The sequence below is a fragment of the Eubalaena glacialis genome, chromosome X, assembly GCF_028564815.1.
Source record: "Eubalaena glacialis isolate mEubGla1 chromosome X, mEubGla1.1.hap2.+ XY, whole genome shotgun sequence".
Taxonomy (NCBI): domain Eukaryota; kingdom Metazoa; phylum Chordata; class Mammalia; order Artiodactyla; family Balaenidae; genus Eubalaena; species Eubalaena glacialis.
This window is the reverse complement of record NC_083736.1, coordinates 70,031,903-70,054,582: the sequence shown is the minus strand read 5'-3', so window position 1 is coordinate 70,054,582 and position 22,680 is coordinate 70,031,903. Positions and strand designations below refer to the sequence as shown.

General features: G+C 35.4%; 1 protein-coding gene and 1 pseudogene across 7 annotated transcripts in view; one reads left to right on the top strand and one right to left on the bottom strand.

Moving 5' to 3' along the window:
- ATRX (ATRX chromatin remodeler) overlaps positions 1-22,680 on the top strand; it is a 226,093-nt gene that overhangs the window by 152,237 nt on the left and 51,176 nt on the right. For all 7 annotated transcript variants that reach the window (XM_061179480.1, XM_061179477.1, XM_061179476.1 and 4 more), the window contains 3 exons: positions 12,902-13,055; positions 15,799-15,905; positions 21,551-21,659. In XM_061179480.1, the coding sequence (XP_061035463.1) occupies positions 12,902-13,055; positions 15,799-15,905; positions 21,551-21,659 (370 nt within the window). The remainder of the gene's footprint in view (positions 1-12,901; positions 13,056-15,798; positions 15,906-21,550; positions 21,660-22,680) is intronic.
- On the bottom strand, positions 980-1,652 carry LOC133082633 (large ribosomal subunit protein uL16-like; annotated as a pseudogene).

Genomic DNA, 22,680 nt, shown 5'->3' with positions numbered 1-22,680 from the left:
AGACTTAGAAAATGTAAGAAAGAATCAGAACTCAATACAGTAACTGAAATAAAAAATACACTAGAGGGAATCAGAAGCAGATGAGATGATACAGAAGGGGTAAGTAATCTGGTAGATAAAATAGTAGAAATCACCCCATAAGAATAGCAACAAGAAGGAAGAATTTTTAAAAATGAGAGTTTAAGGGACCTCTGTGAAACACCAACCATACTAATATTTATATTGTAGGGGTCCCAGAAGAAGAAGAGAGAAAGGGACAGAAAACTTATTTGAAGAAATAATGGCGGAAAACATCCATACCTAGGGAAGGAAACAGACACCCAGGTACAGGAAGCATAGAGATCCTAAACAAGATGAACCCAAAGAGACCCATACCAAGGTACATCATAATTAAAATGGCAGAAGTTTAAGAATAAAAGAGAATTTTAAAAACAGCAAGAGAAAAACAGCTAATCATACACAAGCGAAACCACATAAGCCTGTCAGCTGATTTTAAAGCAGAAACTTTGTGGGCCAGATAGGAGTGCCATGATGTATTTAAAGTGCTGAGAGGATAAAAACTTACAGTCAAGAACACTGTACCTGGCAAGGTTATCATTCAGACTTGAAGGGGAGATAAGGAGTTTTTCAGACAAGCAAAAACGAAAGGAGTTCATCACCAATAAACTGGCCTTACAAGAAATATTAAAGGGTTATCTTTAAGGGGAAAAGAAAAGATCACAACTAAAAATAAGAAAATATATGAAAAGAAAAAAATCACTGGTGAAGGAGAATATATAGTAAAGGAATTGAATCAGTCACTTTAAAAAGCTAGTATGAAGGTTTAAAGACAAGTAGTAAAAAAAATCAGCTATAACTGAAGTAAGTAGTTAAGGGATACACAAAATAAAAAGAAGTAAAATATAACGACAAAAAATAAAACATGACAGGCGAGTGAAAATGGAGTGCTTTTTTTGATTGATTGACAGGAAAGTAGGATTTATTGGTGGGCATGAGCAAGGAATGGACAACAACACCAAGGCTCTTGTGAGTGCAGGGCCTGCCATTTGTCCAAGGGGCCGTGATTAAGGATGTATTTAACCCCACAGCCAACTGGGATAAGTCACTTTTCTGCCACCACACGTTCAAATTCATCGACTTTAAACTTAGTAAATCCCCACTCTTGGACACGTGAATCTTCTGGTGGCCAGGGAACTTGAACTTGGCCCTGTGTAGGGCCTCAACCACATGCTCCTTGTTCTTCAGCTTGGTGGGGATGGACATGATGACTTGACAAGTGTGTACTGTGGCCACTGTGCCCTGGGGCTTTCCAGAGGCACCCTACATACCTACCCAGAGCTTGTCAGCCTCAGCACAGGACAATGTCTTGTTGATGTGGATGATGTAGAAGGGGTGGAGATGCGTTTGGATGTGAAAACCATCTTTGCCACAGCTTTTCACCGTGTACTTGTTGGCACAAATATGGGCAGCCTCCAGTGGAGAACTGCTCATACTCATTTGACACCATGTAGCCACAGAGTGGGAACTTTTGCCTTCTCCTACCCCAGGTCAAAGATGTGGATCTTGGCATCAGGGTCACCTTGGCAGAAGCAAGACTCTGGGTACAGATTGTTCTTACAATACTAGTAATACCAGGCGGGGCAGCAGCCCATGGCGACAACAGGATTTTCAGAGGCATGTTGAAGGAAAAGAGCAAAACGTAGTGCTTTTAGAATGCCTTCAAACTTAAAGTGACTGTCAGCTTAAAATAATTGGGTATATATACAGGTTGATGTATATACACATACATACATACATACACACACCTCATGATAACCACAAATCAAAAACACCTACAATGGATACACAAAAAAATAAAGAGAAAGGGATCCAAACATAAAACTAAAGGAATCCATCAAACGATAAGGGAAGAAATGAAGAGAGTAAGACTGGAACAGAGAAGAACTAAAAACACAACCAGAAAACAAGTTAAAAAAATGGCAATAAGTATATACCTGCCAATAATTATTTTAAATGTGAATGGACTAAATGCTCCAATCAAAAGACATAGGGTAGCTGAATGGATAAAAAAGCATGACCCATCTATATGCTGCCTGTAGGAGACTCACCTCAGATCTAAAGACACACATAAACTGAAAGTGAGGGGATAGAAAAAGATATTCCTTGCAAATTGTAGAGTAAAGAATGCTGGGGTAGCAATACTCATGTCAGACAAAATAGACTTTAAAACAAAAACTATAACAAAAGACAAGGAAAAGCATAAAGTGTCAACGGAAATAAAGGGAGAAATTGACAGTGATACAGTAATAATAGGGGACTTTAATACCCCACTTACATCAATGGATAGATCATCTAGACACTAAATCGGTAAGGAAACACTGGCCTTAAATCTGGTATTTGACCAGATGCATTTAATAGATAAATATAGAACATTTCATCCAAAAGCAGCAGAATACATATTCTTTTCAAGTACACATGGAACATTCTCCAGGATAGATCACGTTAGGTCACAAAATGGAACATTCTCCAGGATAGATCACATGTTAGGTCACAAAACAAGTCTTAATAAATTTAAGAAGATTGGAATCATATCAAGCATCTTTTCAGATCACAGTGGTATGAAACTAGAAATCAAGTATAAGAAAAAAACTGGAAAAAGCAATAATATGGGGGGCTAAAAATCATGCTACTAAACAAGCAATAGATCAACGAAGAAATGAAAGAGGAAATAAAAAATACTTTGAGACAAATGAAAATGGAAACACACCATTAAAAAATCTATGGGATGCAGCAAAAGCAGTTCTAAGAGGAAAGTTCATAGTGGTACAGGCCTACTAGAAGAAATAAGAAAAATGTCAAATAAGCCATGTAAAGGTACATTTAAAGGAACAAGAAGAAGAAGGACAGGCAAAGCCCAAAGTTTGTGAAAGGAACCAAATAATGAAGATCAGAGTGGAAATAGCTGAAGCTGAGTCTTTAAAAAAAGGAAAATTCAATGAAACTAATAAGTGTTGTTTCTTTGAAAGGATAAACAAAATCAAATATTTAGCCAGACTCATCAAGAGAAAAAGAGAACCCAAATAAATAAAATCAGAAATGAAAGAGGAGAAGTTACAACCAACACCACCAAAATACAAAGGATCATAAGAGACTACTATGAACAATTGTGTGGCAACAAATTAGACAACCTGGGAGAAATGGATAAATACCTAGAAATGCACAATTTTCCAAGACTGAATCATGAAGAAATAGAAAATCTGAATAGATCTATTACTAGTAACAATATTGAATCTGTAGTTTAAAAACAAAAGTCCAGGTCCAGATGGCTTCACAGGTGAATTATCTTGAACATTTAAAGAAGAGTAAGTACCTGTTCTTCTCAAAATATTCCAAAAAAGTGAAAAGGAAGGAACACTTCCAAACCCATTTTATGAGGCCAGTGTTACCCTGATACCAAAACGAGACAAAGACACCACCAAAAAAATAGTCTACAGGCTAATGTCCCTGATGAACACAGATGCAAACATCTTTAACAAACTATTAGCAAACTGAATTTTAAAATGCATTAAAAGGATCATACACCATGATCAATGAAATTTATTGCAGAGGTACGAGGATGGTCTAACATCTGTAAATCAATCAATGTGATATACCACATTAATAAAACAAAGGATAAACATCAAATGATCATCTTAGTAGATGCAGGAAAAGCATTTGATAAAATTCAACATCCATTTATGATGAAAACTTTCAACAAAGTGGGTACAGACAGAACATATCTCATCATAGTAAAAGCCATTTATGAAAAACCCACAGGTAATATGCTCAGTGGTGAAAAGCTGAAAGCTTTTCCTCTAAGATCAGGAACAAGACAAGGATATGGACTCTCACTAGTTTTATTCAATATAGTATTGGAAGTCCTGGCCCCAGCCATTAGGCAAGAAAAAGGGAAAAAGCATCCAGATTGGAAAGGAAGCAGTAAAACTGTCACTATTTGCAGATGACATGATACTATATGTTGAAAACCCCAAAGACTCTACCAAAAAACTGTTAGAACTAATAAATTCAGTAAAGTTTCAGCATAAAAAAATATACAGGGCTTCCCTGGTGGCACAGTGGTTGAGAATCTGCCTGCCAATGCAGGGGACACGGGTTTGAGCCCTGGTCTGGGAAGATCCCACATGCCGCGGAGCAACTAGGCCCGTGAGCCACAACTACTGAGCCTGCGCGTCTGGAGCCTGTGCTCCGCAACAAGAGAGGCCGCGATAGTGAGAGGCCCGCGCACCGCGATGAAGAGTGGTCCCCACTTGCCGCAACTAGAGAAAGCCCTTGCAGACCCAACACAGCCATAAATAAATAAATAAAACACAGCCATAAATAAATAAATAAAATAAATAAAATTAAAAAATACATATATATACAGAAACCTGTTGCATTTCTGTACACTAGTAATGAACTAGCAGAAAGAGAAATTAAGAAAACTTTCCCATTTACAATTGCATCAAAAAGAATAAAATATCTAGGTTTAAATTTAACCAAGGCACAAGACCTGTACTCTGAAAACTATGAGATATTGAGGAACAAAATGGAAGATGACACAAAAATAATGGAAATATACTTTGTGCTCATGTATTAGAGAGTCAATATCATTAAAATGTTGATACTACCAAAGCCATCTATAGATTCAATGCAATTCCTGTCAAAATACCAGTGGCATTTTTGACTGAATGAGAACAATCCTAAAATTTGTATGGAACAGAAAAGATCCCGAATAGCCAAAGCAATCTTGAGAAAGAAGAACAAAGCTGGAGATAACATGCTTCCAGACTTGAAATTATACTACAAAGCTTTAGTAGTCAAAACAGTATAGTACTAGCACAAAAACCGACACATAGATAAATGGAACACAGTAGCGAATTCAGAAATAAACTGAAGCTCATATGTTCAATTAATCTACAACAAAGGGGGCAGGAACATACAGTGGGGAAAAGACAGTCTCTTGAAATAAAATAGTGTTGGGAAAACTGGACAGCTATATGCAAAAGAATGAAACTGGACCACTTTCTTACACCATATACAAAAAGAAACTCAAAATTGATTAAAGACTTAAATGTAAGACCTTAAACTTTAAAATTCCTAGAAGAAAACATAGGCAGTATGCTCTTTGACATGGGTCTTAGAAATATTTTTTTTTTGAATCTGTTTCCTTAGGCAAGGGCAACAAAAGTAAAATTAAACAAATGGGACTACATCAAAGTAGTCCCATTTGTTTAATGGGACTAAATGGAGAATATATTTGCATGTGATATATCCCATAAGGGGTTGATATCCAAAATATATAAATAACTCATACAACTCAACATCAAAAAACAACCCAATTAAAAACTGGGCAGAGAACCTGAATAGACATTTTTCCAAAGAAGACATACAGATGGTCAACAGGAGCATGGGAAGGCCTTCAACGTCACTAATCATCAGCAGAATGCAAATCAAAAGCGCAGTGAGATACAACCTCACACCTGTCAGAATGGCTGTTATCAAAAAGCAAGAAACAACAAGTGTTGGTGAAGATGTGGAGAAAAGGGTACTGTTGTGCACTGTTGGTGGGCATGTAAATTGTTGCAGCTATTATGAAAACCATGGTGGTTCCTCAAAAAATTAAAAGTAGAACTACCATATGCCATATGATGCAGCATTTCCACTTCTGGGTATTTATCTGAAGAATACAAACACACTAATTTGAAAATATATGTGTACTCCCATGTTCATTGCAGCACTGTTTACAGTAGCCAAGATATGGAAGCAACGTAAGTGTCCATCAGTAGATGAATGGATAAAGAAGGGGTGTGTGTGTGTGTGTGTGTGTGTGTGTGTGTGTAATGGAATACTACTCAGCCATAAGAAAGAATGAAATCTTGCCTTTATGACAATGTGGATCAACCTGCAGGGTATTATGGTAAGTGAAATAAGTCAGACCAAGAAAAACAAAGACTGTATGATTTAACTTATATGTGGAATGTAAAAAACAAAACTAATGAACAAGCAAAACTAAATAGGAACAGACTCGTCGATATCTAGAGCAAACTGGTGGTTGGCAGAAGGGGATGCATCTTGGGGGAATGGATGAAATAGGTAAAGGGAGTTAAGTGGTACAAACTTCCAGCTATAAAATTAATAAGTCACAGGCATTTAATGTGCACATAGGGAATGTAGTCAGTAATATTGTAAAATATGGTGATGGATGATAACTGGTCTTATTGTGGTTATCGTTGCATACTGTATAAAAACATCTAATCACTATGTGGTGCACCTGAAGCTAATATAATACTGTATGTTAATTGTAACGCAATTAAAAAACAAAATGTATATAATTTATTGTATGGATATAATCTTTTGTGATAGAATCTTGGTATATGATGTAGGACCATAATATTAGCATTAACATACCATATTTATTCGTTCAACAAATGTTTATTGTGTTCTTACTATGTGCCTGGGACAGCTCAAGAAGCTTGGGTTATATCAATGTGCAAAATACACTTGCGGAGTTTACCATTCTACTAGTACTACTATTTATACATATAATATTTTAATGATATTCTACCTTTATTTCTAAAACTACAGTGTAGGTTTTTTAAAATTTATTTATTTATTTTTGGCTGCGTTGGGTCTTCATTGCTGCGCACAGGCTTTCTCTAGTTGCAGTGAGCGGGGCTCTTGTTGCGGTGGCTTCTCTTGTTGCGGAGCACAGGCTCTAGGCATGCGGGCTTCAGTAGTTGTGGCACGCGGGCTCAGTAGCTGTGGCTCGTGGGCTCTAGAGCGCAGGCTCAGTAGTTGTAGCACACGGGCTTAGTTGCTTTGCGACATGTGGGATCTTCCCAGACCAGGGCTTGAACCCGTGTCCCCTGAATTGGCAGGTGGATTCTTAACCACTGCGCCACCAGGGAAGCCCTACAGTGTAGTTTTTTAAGGAATCTCCATACTGTTCTCCATAGTGGCTGTATGAATTTACATTCCCACCAATAGTGTAGGAGAGTTCCTTTTTCTCCACACCCTCTCCAGCATTTATTATTTGTAGGCTTTTTGATGATGGCCATTCTGACTGGTGTGAGGTGATGGAGGTTCCTTAAAAAACTAAAACACAGAGATACCATATGATCCTGAAATCCCAGTCCTGGGCATATATCCAGAGAAAAACATAATTTGCAAAGATACATGCACCCCAGTGTTCATTGCAGCACTATTTACAATAACCAAGACATGAAAGGAACCTAAATGTCCATCAACAAATGAATCGATAAAGAAGATGTGGTATGTGTGTGTGTGTGTGTGTGTGTGTGTATATGTATACATACACACACACATACATATGTATACAGTGGAATATTACTCAGCCATAAAAAAGAATGAAATAATGCCATTTGCAGCAACATGGATGGACCTAGAGATTATCATACTAAGTGAAGTAAGTCAGAAAGAGAAAGACAAATACCATACGATATCATTTACATGTGGAAGATCAAAAAAGAAAAATGATACAAATGAACTTATATACAAAACAGAAATAGACCCACAGACAGAAAACAAACTTATGGTTACCAAAGGGGAAAGGAGAAGAGGGATAAATTAGTTTGGGATTAACATATACACACTACTATATATAAAATAGATGATCAACAAGGACCTACTGTATGGCACGGGGAACTATACTCAATATTTTCTAATAACCTATAAGGGAAAAGAATCAGAGAAAGAATATATATATATATAACTGAATCACTTTACTGTACATCTGAAACTAACACAACATAGTAAATTAAATGCACTTCAATTTAAAAAAAGGTAAGAAGAGATAAGGGGTGAGGTGGTAGCCTGAAAAGGGGGTGGAGTCAGGAAAGAGATTCAGTTTTAGGAGGTGGTAAGAAGTATCTCTGATTCTTTGGTTCTGCTGGTCTTTTACTTTGGGATACATTTTGAAGACAGTGATGATGGTGATTGATTGATTGATAGATGAATTTATAGCCTAATTCTTTCAGTCATTCTACTGATTCAAAAATACCTAGTGCATATCAGTGTGCTGACACCAGAAATCAAAGGAAAAGCAAAGGGGCCTGGTCTTCAGAGGTGCTTGGTCTGGTGGGGAATGTTCTTCACTAGACTGGCAAATATGTTGCATTTCCAATAGCGCCACTGAGTTTAGTAGGCATAGAAACATCTGTGCTACCTAAATGGGATGGGGAGAGTATTTTTTAAGTTGCATTTAACAATAATCTGCATTTCCAATGACTCCTCCCAGTATTCTTGTGTAGTAGAATTCTGGTATAAAATAAAGTTCGTTATTATAAGAAAAAAAAACTACAGTGTATCTTGCTGCAAATATGGTGTTTAAATATATATTTAGATTGCTTGAAGAAATTAGGGATAAAAGTGTTGCTTTCTATTTGTTTGTATTTCTTTTGTGCCTTGCCTTGTAAACATTTTTTGATATCCAGAGTAGATATTTAGAAGTGGCTTTGATTTATTAATTCACTGTTATTGTCATGTATGCATACACAATACAGAGTTATAACAGAAGGAATGATTAATCCATGTCGATGATGAAGTAAGAATATTCAGCATGAAATATCTATTTGCAGGTTTTAATTATTTATTCAGGATATTTATGAACTGGAGTAGCCCATATTTTTCTGGGTCACTTTTTATTTTTTTAGAGATTACTCTGTTGTGATTATATCCAACAGGATTACAATTAGAATGAATCTATTGTATTTGCACAGAAATTGTCACCTGTGCTAAGCTTTTAGACTTCTTATTTAGCTGCCACATTTGTAGTACCTTTCTGCCAGCTTTTTTTATAATTGCTTACACTTTTACCGTATATAAATTACCTTAATTAAATTGGGTAACCATTGCTGAAGTTGTGTGCAGTCTGTGGAACTGCAAAATTCCCAAAGGCACTGATTATTTGCCAGTTGACTAATTGTAGAAAGGAATTTTAGTTAGCATATGCTTGATAAGCTATGTGTCAGGATTCCTCAAAGCTCCCCCCTGGTTTGGTGATTCATAGGACTCAGCATGTAGTCATATTCAGGACTATGGTTTATTACAACAGAAGGGTACAAAGCAAAATCAGGAAAGGGAAAAGGCACATATCGGTCAAAGTCCAGAGGAAACCAGGCATAACCTTCCAAGAGTCCTATCCCAGTGGAGTCACACAGGATGTACTAATTTCTGCAGCAACAAGTTATGGCTACATATGTGAAGTGTTGTCTACCAGAGGAGCTCTTTAGAGACTAAGTACCCAAGGTTTTTACTGGGGACTGGTGACATAGGCACTTTCTGCCTGGCTCTTACCAAATTCCAGACTCCCAGAACGAAAACAGGTGTTTTCTTTCTAGGTGCCTAGACGAGGCGCAGCAATCCCCTCTTCTCAGGGAAAGTTTAAAATCAGTACAGGGAACGGTTTACCATTCAAGGTCCCAGACAACAGCCAAGGGTCACCCTCTTAAGAAGGCTGTTCTAAGATGAAATTTTTGTTGACTCTTGAAAGATAGTAAAATATGCATGGAAGTTGGTCAAGAAAAGAGGGGGAGAATGTAATATAAGACATTCAAGGAAAGGCATGGAATCTTGAAAATACGTGGTACATTTAGGCAATAGTTTATTGTGGTTTAAATACAAATGCATAATGAGCTCTGTAAAAGTAATGGAAATCACCAGGACCCAGACAAAAAAGAAGGAACTGATAACCTAAACAGTAAGTTCAAGAAGGTATGCTACGGAAGCTCTAGGGATAGGCTAGTCTTGAGAGTAGCAGCTTTGGTTTTCACCTACCCAGGGGTAAGATTCAAGGCCTTGAGCCCTCTATAAGGTCGAGAGTTCTTAGAACTCAGATTAAAGCTGAATCTGTTTAACATAGGTACATACTCCATAGAAGAATAGGATAGAAAAAAAATTTCCCATCAATCCAGGGAGATGACAAGGAGATGACAAGGAAGCTTATCTGTGTCACCCTGGGCTATGGGTTTCAAAAATAGTTTTCTTGGATTCATAATCATGGGCTTTCCCTCACATGGTTTATGGTTTGAATTTACATTATTTACATAGTCTAAAAATCTCAAGCTGAAATACTAACCTCAAAAGTAATTCTGGGTTGGTGATCCCCTGGAGTACCTGACGGAAGCAGATGCAGAATCACTGTGGAGTTGTATGATGTCAACCCAGGCTACCGAGGATTCTCTCATATTACAGCTGCATTGAAAGTGAAATGACAAGAAAAAGTTATAGAGTACCTAAAGAAGCAATCAACATTAGGAAAAGTTAGCAACAAAATAAGTTATCAGTCAACCTGCCAAAGTTAACACAAAAAACAAACAGCATGATCAGATTGTCAAGAACCACAGATATTAGAACTATTTGATAAGAATATAAAGTAGGTATGTTTAATGTGATATTTTATGAATCATGAGCATAATTTTATACCAGAAAATTTTAAACTTAGATGAAGTAGACAACATTCTAGAAAAATACAACAACACTGAGTGTTCATTGCAGTTATTTCACAGTAGCCAAACATGAGAAATAATCTAAATGTCTATGAACAGGAGAACTAATAAATTATGGTATATTCATGCAGTGGAATACTATATGGCAGTTAGAATTATTGAATAAGTCTCACTTTGAGTGGAAAATGAAAAACTCGATTCAGTGAAAAAGTAGGTTGTAAAATTATACAAACAGTATGGTACCATTTACATATAGTTTAAAACCATGACACATAATTACAGTTTAGTGATACAAATGTAGTGAAAATATAAAAACATGAACATAAATAGTAAATATAAAGTTTAGGGTTTTATTTACTTTTCAAAAAGAAGGGGGAAAAGAAGAGAACAGTATTGGTTAGGGTCACATATTAGGCTTCAATTGCATCAGAAGTAGATTTAACGCGTTTTAAAATTTGATGAAGATGGGATATGGGAACACTGCTGTTCTTTATATTCTATATACTTTTCTGAATATGTAAAATATTTTATAACAAAATATATAAAAATTTAAAGTACTTTGCATTAAAAGGCAATTGAGAGAAGATACAGAAACAGGTTAAACCTGTACATTCCTTATTTTAAACTGAACTGTTTATATCTTTCATAGATTATTTTGTGTTACTCTCTTCTTACACCTTTTTTTTTAACATCTTTATTGGAGCATAATTGCTTTACAATGGTGTGTTAGTTTCTGCTGTGTAACAAAGTGAATCAGCTATATGTATACATATAGCTCACACCCCCTCCCTCTTGCGTCTCCCTCCCTCCCACCCTCCCTATCCCACCCCTCTAGGTGGTCACAGAGCACCGAGCTGATCTCCCTGTGCTATGTGGCTGCTTCCCACTAGCTATCTATTTTACGTTTGGTAGTGTATATATGTCCATGGCACTCTCTCACTTTGTCCCAGCTTACCCTTCCCCCTCCCCGTACCCTCAAGTCCATTCTCTAGTAGGTCTGCATCTTTACTCCCATCTTGCCCCTAGGTTCTTCATGACCATTTTTTTTTTTTAGATTCCATATATATGTGTTAGCATACGGTATTTGTTTTTCTCTTTCTGACTTACTTCACTCTGTATGACAGACTCTAGGTCCATCCACCTCACTACAAATAACTCAGTTTCATTCCTTTTTATGGCTGAGTAATATTCCATCGTATATATGTGCCACATCTTCTTTATCCATTCATCTGTTGATGGACACTTAGGTTGCTTCCATGTTCTGGCTATTGTAAATAGAGCTGCAATGAACATTTTGGTGCATGACTCTTTTTGAATTATGGTTTTCTCAGGGTATATGCCCGGTAGTGGGATTGCTGGGTTGTATGGTAGTTCTATTTTTAGTTTTTTAAGGAACGTCCAAACTGTTCTCCATACTGGCTGCATCAATTTACATTCCCACCAACAGTGCAAGAGTGTTCCCTTTTCTCCACACCCTCTCCAGCATTTATTGTTTGTAGATTTTTTGATGATGGCCATTCTGAGCGGTATGAGATGATATCTCATTGTAGTTTTGATTTGCATTTCTCTAATGATTAATGATGTTGAGCATTCTTTCATGTGTCTGTTGGCAATCTGTTTACACCTTTTATAGTCAAAGTTTATGGGGAAAGTAAGAGCAAAATGATTTAACATGATATGGTGATGCTGGGATCAATCCTTGTTTGAGTTTTCCAGAATTCTAGTAGCACAGTGAAATGTTTCCTGCCCCTAAGATCTTTTCTCCCTTGATCTCTACGTGAGTCAGTCTCCCTTCCCTTCTTCTTTTCCTCTCTCCCTCTCTCTTTGGGTCTCTAGGTCTTTCTCTCCTGGTCCCTATCTCTTGGGGTGTGCTTTGGGGTTTATACTGTCTCAGGACCTGAGGGGTTTCATCTCTTTGGGTCTCTGTCTTTCTGAGCCCTCCCGCCCCCACGTTCTGTTTCTCATAGTTGCACTTTCTCAGGGTCTGTCTCTTGCTTACTGTCTCACTTGGTGCCCCTCCCCCATGTCTTTCTTCCTCTGTGTACATATGTGTATGTTTATATGTGCCTTTGTGTGTCTTTCTGATTCTCTGTCTCTTTACCTCCCTCTTCCAGGGTCCCCTCTACCTTACCTCCCCCATCTTGTGTCTTTCTCTCAGAATGTAGAGCTCTTTCTCTCCTAGGGTTGTCTTTTTTCTCTCTCTCCCTCTGTGTGTGTGTGTGTGTGTGTTTTGCACCCCTCTCCCACATCCTTACCAATCTCTTTCTTTCTCACTCTCTCCCTGGGTTGGTTGGTCTATATGTCTTTCTCTTAATCTCTGTCTTAATCCCTCTCTGGAGTCTTTCAGCTTCTTCCCTTATTTGCCTACTTATTTATGTTTCATTTATTTTGTTTAGGTAAAGCTACTTCCTCTTCTAATCCAAGCAGCCCAGCTCCAGACTGGTACAAAGATTTTGTTACAGATGCTGATGCTGAAGTTTTAGAGCATTCTGGAAAAATGGTACTTCTCTTTGAAATCCTTCGAATGGCAGAGGAAATTGGGGATAAAGTGTAAGTTCTTTTCCTATTTCCTATTTTTATTATATGAACCTTTTGATAACCTTTTTATTGTTTAAACAATTTATTTAAAGAAATCTGTTTTGTTTTCTTTCTTTCTAAAGATATAATTTCATGGTTAGTGTAGTGACAACTATCTTCCTTCTAAGTCACTGTTTCTGAGTGCATATTCTGGTTATTTCTTCAGTGCTGTTTTCCCCTTCTGGCTATAGCATCTTGAACTTATTTCCTTGAGCCAAGTCTCTAGTTGATATTTGTATTTCATCATTTTCAGAATCATTTTTCAATCCATGCAGTGTGGCTTCTACCCTATTACTTTACTGAGTTTTCCCCCCTAAAGTCACTTAATGACCTTCTAATTTCCAAATCTAGTGGACACCTCTCAGACTTTATTTCACCTCTTTGACTACTCTCTTTATTATTTCTCCTTTGTTTTTTGTTCCTGTTTGTTTTACTTCTAGCATTTGTGCCCCCTTTCCCTTCCCTGGATTCCAGCCCCCAATCTTATCCTTCATTTTATTATTTAAAAAACATACTTTTAAAGTTTTGAACCAGACTTAACTGTTTAGGCTTTTATAAGATCCCAAGTTCTGGTCATAAAATATTTTAAAAATATAATGCTTTTAATATAACAATTTTTTTATTAAAAACTTTAAGCACTTTAACATAAGGCTAAAGTAAAACAATCTTCTATCTTAAAAAAAGTGTCAAATTTAGTTTCTTTAACTTTCCTGGAAAGAGGTAGCTCTGTTATATTTTCATACCACCTTTTAATATACCTCTACTCTACACTTAACACATTCTGATGTACTTGATGTGTCTTTTCGCTGGATAGTGAGTTGTTTGAAGACACAGACTGTTTTATTCCTTTTTAATTAACTCCTATCCTGGCATCTAATAGGTACTCACTATAAGTTTTTTTTGTTACATATTGCCACTTATACAGAAACAAGTGGTTCAGATAAGGGATGATGTTGGCTTGGAATGGAGTGGTAGTAGTGGAGATGAAGGGTATGTTTTGGAATAGAAACAACAGCACTTGGTAGATTAAGTGCAGGGCAGTAAGAAGGAGAGAGGAGTCAAAGATGACCCTCAGGCTTTCCCCCTAAGTGGCTGGTAGATTATGGTGTTATTTACTAAAATGGAGAAGATTAAGGGAGAAGTAAGTTTATTAGAGGTAGTAAAGAGTCCTGCTCTGGCTTTGTTAAGTTTCCAAGGCCTGTTAGATGTCCATGAGAGATGTCAAGTAGAAAGTGGATATTTGAACTCAGAGTTCCTGAAAGACCAAGAGAGATTAATGCTCTAGACATGCTTATGCTTTTTTATCTATTAACTTCTGTAGTTTAAAGTTAATTTTTATTGGGTACCATACAAGAATTTTATGAGTATAGGGGAAATTTTAGTAGTCTTTTAATTTCCTAACCAGTTCAGGAATCTCTTCTACCATGTTCATCATGGATGTTCTCCTGGCCTCTCCTGGGTAGAATATTTTCTATCTCAGAAGGCTCCCTATAGTTGAATACTTCAAAGTGTTAGAAAATGGATCTTTATCTTTAGTTTATACTCTTCCTATAGCTATTTCCCCCCTGGTCTAAAATAGAATGTATCTACTGCTTTTTAAAAATACTGTTATAATGATCATTTTTAGTTATTAACCCAACTGATAGGTGTTATCAACGTTAAGACTATAAAACTGCATTTCTGGAATTGTGATTACTACTATTCTTTATTTGTCCAACATTTCATTATGGAAATTTTCAAACATAACAAAATGTAGAAAGAATTTTTAGAGTGAATACCTATATACCTGTCACCTAGAATCTATACTATATTCTATATTTTATCATACTTCATTTATTACATATCTATCCATCATCCATCTTATTTTCCTGATGCCTTTCAAAGTAGGTTGCAGACATCACTACTACTATTTCAATTGTCTCCTTCAGATAATGGTGGGTTTATCTCTCGTCACTTTTAGCTTTTTCTTCTCAGTTGATTTATCTGTTCTTTGTATGGCATAATTTCAGTCCTGACATGGTCTTGAATATACTTCATTTTTTTAGCACTTATCTCAAAATATGGTCACAAACACTTCAGCTGAATTTTTATTAACACAATTATAGTGAGGCTGGTTCTTGTTTATTCCGGACCCTATCCTTCCATTCCTGCAGTCTGATGGAGCAGTTTTCCAACATCTAAATAACACTATTGGTTCATATTGACTTGTGGTCAACTAAGACTTTTTTTTTTTTTTTAAGAAGAACTTTTGTCAAATCAGATTCTTCTATTCCCTATTTGTGCAGCTGAAGCTTAGATGGAAATTCATTTTTTTGGCATATGAATATCCAATTTTGCCAAGACCATTGTTAAAAACACTAATTTTTTTCCATTGAATTGCTTTTGCCTATTTGTCAAAAACCAGTTAACTATAGTGTAGCTTTATATCAGGACTATATTCTGTTCCACTGATTTGTGTTGGTCTCCTCAGTACTACACTATTTTGATTACACTAGCTTTGTGTTGAAATCACGTAGAGTTAGGCCTCCAACTTTTTTCCTTTCAAAATTGTTTTGGCTACTCTTTGTGCTTGGCATACCCATATAAACTTTAGAATCAGCTTGTTAATTTCTACAAATTTCTAATTTTTAATTCTTTTGGATATTTACTGAGGTTTAGATTAAAATCGTGTTGTTTGTGAATCTTCTAATCCATGAATACTAACTTGTCTTTTTAGCCTTGTTTTCAGCCAGTCTCTCATATCTCTGGACTTGATTGAAGATTTTCTTGAATTGGCTAGTAGGGAGAAGACAGAAGATAAAGATAAACCTCTTATTTATAAGGGTGAGTTACATTTGTATATCATAATTTTAAAAACATTCATTTAAACATATTGTATAAACATTTTAACAATAGAAGAAAACAATATTACCCAGACCCACAACCCTAATATATCTATTTTTTCTGTACTTTCTTTTTGTCCTTATCCATATAAATGTGGTCTTTGTTGCTGCAGTTGTAGCAAAATTTTTTTTTGTTTTTTTAAACAGCGTTATTGAGTTATGATTCACATATCATGCAGTTTACCCATTTAAAGTGTACAATTCAATGGTTTTTAGTACATTTTCAGAGTTGTGCAACTATCACCATAGTCAATTTTCGAACATATTAATCAACACCAAAGAAACCCTGTACCCTTTAGCTGTCATTCTGCTAACCCCCTTTCTACCTCTTTACCCCTAAGCAATCACTAATCTACTTTGTTTGTATAGATTGACCTATTCTGGACCTTTCACATAAATAGTCATATAATATGTGGTCTTTTGTGACTGGCTTCATTCGCATAGCATGTTTTTAAGGTTCATCCAAGTTGTAGCAAGTGTCAGTGCTGTATTCCTTTTTGTGGCCTAATAATATTCCATTTCATGGATAATACCCACATTTTGATTATTCATTCATTAATTCATAGATATTTGAGTTGTTTTCTCCTTTTGGCTATTGTGAATAGTGCTGCTATGAACATTCGTATACAAGTTTTTATTTCTTTAAACATCTGTCTTTAATTCTTTTGAATATTTAGTTAGGAATGGAATTATTGGGCCATATGGCAATTCTAAGTTTAATGTATTGAGGATCCACCAAACTCTTTTCTACACTGACTGCACTATTTTACATTCTCAAGAAGTAGTGTTCAAGGGTTCTGATTTCCCCACATATTTACCAACACTTGTTTTCTGTTGTTGTTGTTGTTGTTGAATTATAGCCATCCTAGTGGGTGTGGAATGGTATCTCATTTTGATTTTGATTTGTATTTCTCTAATGACTAATAATGTTGACTATTTTTTCATGGCCATTTGTATATCTTCTTTGGAAAAATGTTTATTCAGGTCCTTTGCCCATTTGTCTTTTTGTTATTGAGTCGAAAGACCTTAAAAAATTTTTTTTTTAATTTAAAAAATTTTCTGCATACCAGGCCCTTATCAGATACATGCTTTGTAAATATTTTCTCATTCTTTTCGTTGTCTTTTCATTTTCTTGGTAGTATTCTTTGATGCAGAAAAGGTTTTCATTTTGATGAAGTCCAATTTTATTTTTCTTCTTTTGTTACTTACGCCTTTAGTGTCATATCTAAGAAACCATTGCCAAATCCAAGTCCATGACTATTTACCCCTATGTTTCCTTCAAAGAATTATATAGTTTCAGCTCTTACAGTTAGGTCTTTGATGCATTTTGAGTTAATTTTTACATTTGGTATGAGGTAAAGGTCCAACTTCAGTCTACCGGTTGAGAAGACTGTTCTTTCCCCATTCACTGTTCATGGTACCCTTGTTAAAAATTAGTTGACCAAAGAGACAGGTTTATTTCTTGACTCTGAGTTTTATTCCATTGATCTGTATGTCAGTCCTCATGCTAGTAGCACAGTCTTGATTACCTTTGCTTTGAACATAAGTTTTGAAAGTGTGCGTACTCCTACTTTGTTCCTCTTCAAGATTTTTTTGGCTATTCTGGGTCCCTTGCAATTCCATATGAATTCTAGAATTAGCTTGTAAATTTTACAAAGAAGTCAGCTTGGATTCAGATAGTGATTGCATTGAATCTGTAGTTCATTTTAGGAAGTATTGCCTTCTTAACAATGTTAAGTCTTCTGATCTATGAACATGGGATGTTTTACCATTTATTTAGGTCTTTAATTTCTTTCACCAATGTTTTATAGTTTTCAGTGTATGCATTTTGCATTTCTTATGTTAAATTTATTTTATTCTTTTTGATAGTATTGTAAATGGAATTGTGCTCTTTTAGTTTTGGATTCTTCATTGCAAATGTATAAATTAAGTTTTTCATAATAACTCATTTATTAGTTCAAATAGTGTTTTGTGGATTTTTAAAGGATTTTCCTTATACAAGATCATGTCATCTGCAGATAGAGATAATTTACTTCTTCCTTTACAATATGGATTACTTTTATTTCTTTTTCTTGACCATTTCCCTCCTTAGAACGTCTAGTACAGTGTTGAATTAAAGTGACAAAACCAGACATCCTTTTCTTTTTCCTAATCTTAGAGGGAAAGCATCTGATCTTTCACCATTCTGTATGGTGTTATTTGTATTTTTTTCATAGATATCATTTATCATGTTGAGGAAGTTCCTTGTATTGGTATTTCCAGTTTTTTGAGTGTGTTTTTCTTATCATGAATGTGTATTGAACATTGTCAAATGATTTCTTTGTGTCTACTGAGATGATCATGTGGGGTTTTTATTTTTATTAATTTGTTAATTTTAGATTTTTCTTCAGGGATAATTTATTCTTATATACCTTAAGATGTATCCTAAGACTTTTAAACTTTTAATATTATTTAAAAGGAAAACAATTGAAACACATCCTGTTTGTAGGAATATCATTAATAAAACTAGATCATTTATTCCAAAAATCCTTAATATTTGAATCTTGTAGGATATTACAGTCCTTAGGACATAAACAAAATTTGACTTGATGAGACATACTTACTTTTGCTGTTTTGTTTGTTTGTTTTAGTCCAAATTCTCAAAGGAATAGATTTTTTTAATTGAAGTATAGTTGATTTATAATATTATATTAGTTTCAGGTGTACAGCATAGTGATTCAGTATTTTTGCAGATTATACTTCATTAAAAGTTTTATAAAATAATGACTATAATTCCCTGTGCTATACAATACCCTTGTTGCTTACTTATTTTATACATAGTAGTTGGTATCTTTTAATCCCTTATGCCTCCCTTACGCCTCCTCTCTTGCTTCTCCCCACTGGTAACCACTAGTTTGTTTTCTATATCTCTGAGTCTGTTTCTGTTTTGCAATATACCTTTGTATGTGTTATTTTTTTATATTCTACATATAAGTGATATTATACAGTATCTGTCTTTCTCTCTCTGAATTATTTCACTAAGCATAATATTCCCTAGGTCCATCCATGTTGCTGAAAATGGCAGAATTTCATTCTTTTTCTTATGGCTGAGTAATATTCCTGTGTGTGTGTGTGTGTGTGTGTGTGTACCACATCTTCTTTATCCATTTGCCCATTGATGGACACTTGGGTTGCTTCCATATCTTGACTACTGCTGTGTACATGTATGTGTGTACATGTATGTGTTTGAATTAGTGTTTTCAGGTTTTCTGATACATACCCAAGAGTGGAATCGCTGGATGATATGGTGGTTCTATTTTTAGTTTTTTGAGGAACCTCCATACTGTTTTCCATAGTGGCTGCACCAGTTTACATTCCCACCAACAGTATACAAAGGGTTTCCTTTTCTTCACATCCTCACCAACATTTGTTATTTGTAGATTTTTTGATGATAGCCATTCTGGCAGGTGAGAGGTGATATCTCATTGTGAGTTTGATATGCATTTCTCTAATAATTAGCTATGTTGAACATCTTTCCATGTCCCTGTCAACCATCTGTATGTCCTCTTTGGAAAAATGTCTGTTCAGGTCTTCCATCCATTTTTTGATACTGTTGTTTGTTTGTTGATATTTAGTTGTATGAACTGTGTGTATATTTTGGATATTAACTCCTTGTTGTTCATATTGTTTGCGAATATTTTCTCCCATTCTGTGGGTTTTCTTTTCGTTTTGTCAATGGTTTCCTTTGCTGTGCAAAAGCTTTTAAGTTTAATTAAGTCCAATTTGTTTATTTTTGCTTTTATTTATTTTGCCTTAGGAGATAGATCCAAGAAAATATTTTTACACTTTCTGTCAAAGAGTGTTCTGCCTGTGTTCTCTTCTAGGAGTTGTATGGTTTCAAGTCTTACATTTAGGTCTTTAATCCATGTAAAGTTGATTTTTTATACAGTGTGAGAAAATGTTCTAATCTCATTGTACATGTAGCTGTCCAGTTTTCCCAGCCCCACTTATCAAAGAGACTGTCTTTTCTCCATATATATTCTTGCCTCCCTTGTTGTAGATTAATTTACCATAGGTATGTGGGTTTATTTCTGGGCTCTCTATTCTGTTCCATTGATCTATGCATCTGTTTTTCTGCCAGTACCACACTGTTTTGATTACTGTGTAGCTTTGTAGTATAATCTGAAGTCTGAAAGGGTGATACCTCCAGTTTTGTTCTTTTTTTTCTCAGGATTGCTTTGGCAATTTGGGGTCTTGTGGTTCCATATAAATTTTAGGGATTATCTATTCTAGTTCTGTGAAAAATGTCCTGAGTATTTTGATAGGGATTGCATTAAGTCTGTAGATTGCTTTGGGTAGTATGGCCATTGGATCGGAAGAATTAACATTACTAAAATGACCATACTACCAAAAAGCATTTTTTAAACTAACGCACTGAATTTAACTAAGAAGTTTGCTGAAAGACATAAATCTCAGTGTTGTCAACTTGTTTTATATTAAAACTCTAGGGTGTGATGATATGAATTTTGCTTGGAGTGGAAATAGTAGTATTATGTTTGCAGTTAAAGAATTAGAATGGAAATTATGTATGATAAAATATAAAAGTGTCATAAGTACTTTATCCGTTGGTATTTTAGTATGAATGTCAGGCTTGGGTAAAATTTTACCTCAGTGTGCAAATGTTGACATGTCTGATCAGTGTTTAACTTATAAAATCACAGTTCTTTACTTGTACATACATGCTCACAAATATGTAATTGTCATGAAATAGGAACATATGCTGATATTTGTGGCTAAATCATAGAATATTTTTGGCACATAAATAGGCATTCTGTAAATATTTGTTCACTGAATGAATAAACGTGTTCTATGTCTCTGGTTTTTATCTGTTTAGTATCAACTTGTTGATAACAAGGTGGGAAACCTGGTCATTTATAGATTTAATTAAAAAGAAGCTTCATGAGCATAATACAGCTTAATCATATTCTTTTGAAAGTTTTATAGGATTCTAATCAAGGAAATCTTTTCAGACATTTACATGTAGATGAAATACTTTTGAAAAGTACCTTTGCTATTCAATATCTGTTGGAAGGAAATCTGTAGTGAATTTATTTGTAATACAATGAATTATCCCTTGATTAAAAAAATTTGTCTTGCTATGCAAATTGAATATATATGACCAGCTTTTAAAAAAAAATTTTTTTTTAATTTTTGGCTGTGTTGGGTCTTTGTTGCTGTGCGCAGGCTTTCTCTAGTTGCAGTGAGCGGGGGCTACTCTTTGTTGCGGTGCACGGGCTTCTCATTGCGGTGGCTTCTCTTGTTGCAGAGCATGGGCTCTAGGCACCCGGGCTTCAGGAGTTGCGGCTTATGGGCTCTGGAGCGCAGGCTCAGTAGTTGTGGTGCACGGGCTTAGTTTCTCCACGGCATGTGGGATCTTCCTGGACCAGGGCTCAAATCCGTGTCCCCTGCATTGGCAGGCGGATTCTTAACCACTGTGCCACCAGGGAAGGCCTGTGACCAGCTTTCAAATGGCAAGCAAGGAAGAAAATCTTTTAGTACTAGGATAACAATATATGTCTCTTTTTTCTTTTCTTGTTGAATTTTCAGGTGAAGGGAAGTGGCTCCGAAACATAGACTATTACCGTTTAGATGGTTCTACAACTGCTCAATCAAGGAAAAAATGGGCTGAAGAATTTAATGATGAAACTAATGTGAGGTAGGAAGCATTTCTGAATGTATAGATAGTTTTTAAAAAATCATTTTAAATCTACATATAGTAAAATTTACTTTTTAGTGTCTACTACTATAATTTTTGACAAATGCAAGATGTAGTCAAGATATAAAATGGTTTCATCACCCCTTAGGAAATTCACTTATGGAATCATACAATTTGTAGCCTTTTCAGTCTCACTTTTTTCACATGGCAAAATGCATTTGAGATTCATCCACATTGTTGCATATGTCAATAGTTTGCTCCTTTTTATTGTTGAGTAGTATTCCATTGTATGGATGTGTCCATTGTATGGATGTATGGTTTATTTTCATTATATGGATGTATTCGTTGTGTGAATGAGTAGTTTGTTTAACCATTTCTATTTGAGAGACATTGGAATTGTTTCCAGGTTTTGAAATTAAAATTGAAGCTGCTTTAAACATTCATGTATAAGTTTTGTGTGACCATAGATATTTATCCAAGTGAAATGAAAATCCAGGAGTGCAATTGCCGGGTTATATGGTAAATTTATGTTTAGCTTTGTAGGAAACTGCCAAACTGTTTTCCAAAGTGGTTGTACAATTTTGCATTCCCACCAGCAATGTATGAGGGTTCCAGTTGTTCTGTGTCCTTGGTATTATCATATTTAAAAATAAAAAAATTTACCCATTCTAATAGGTATGTAATGGAATCTCATGTGATTTTAATTTGCATTTCCCTAACGTTAGTTGATGTCAAGCGTCATTTTATGTGCTTATTGGCCATTTTTATATCATCTTTGGTGATACATCTGTTAGAGTGTCTTAAGGTTAACAAGGTATTCTTGATCTCTTTACTTATTGTAAGACTTTGAATAATATACTTTAAACAACTGCAGGTAGAGGTTGTGTTATATAGGTGATGTTGATGTTGCTTTTAACTATCAGCAATTACATACTTGAACTGCATTTGGAAGAGAAAAATTTATGTGTATACATACATATAAACATTTGCTCACACACATACACGTTGAAAGCATTGCCTT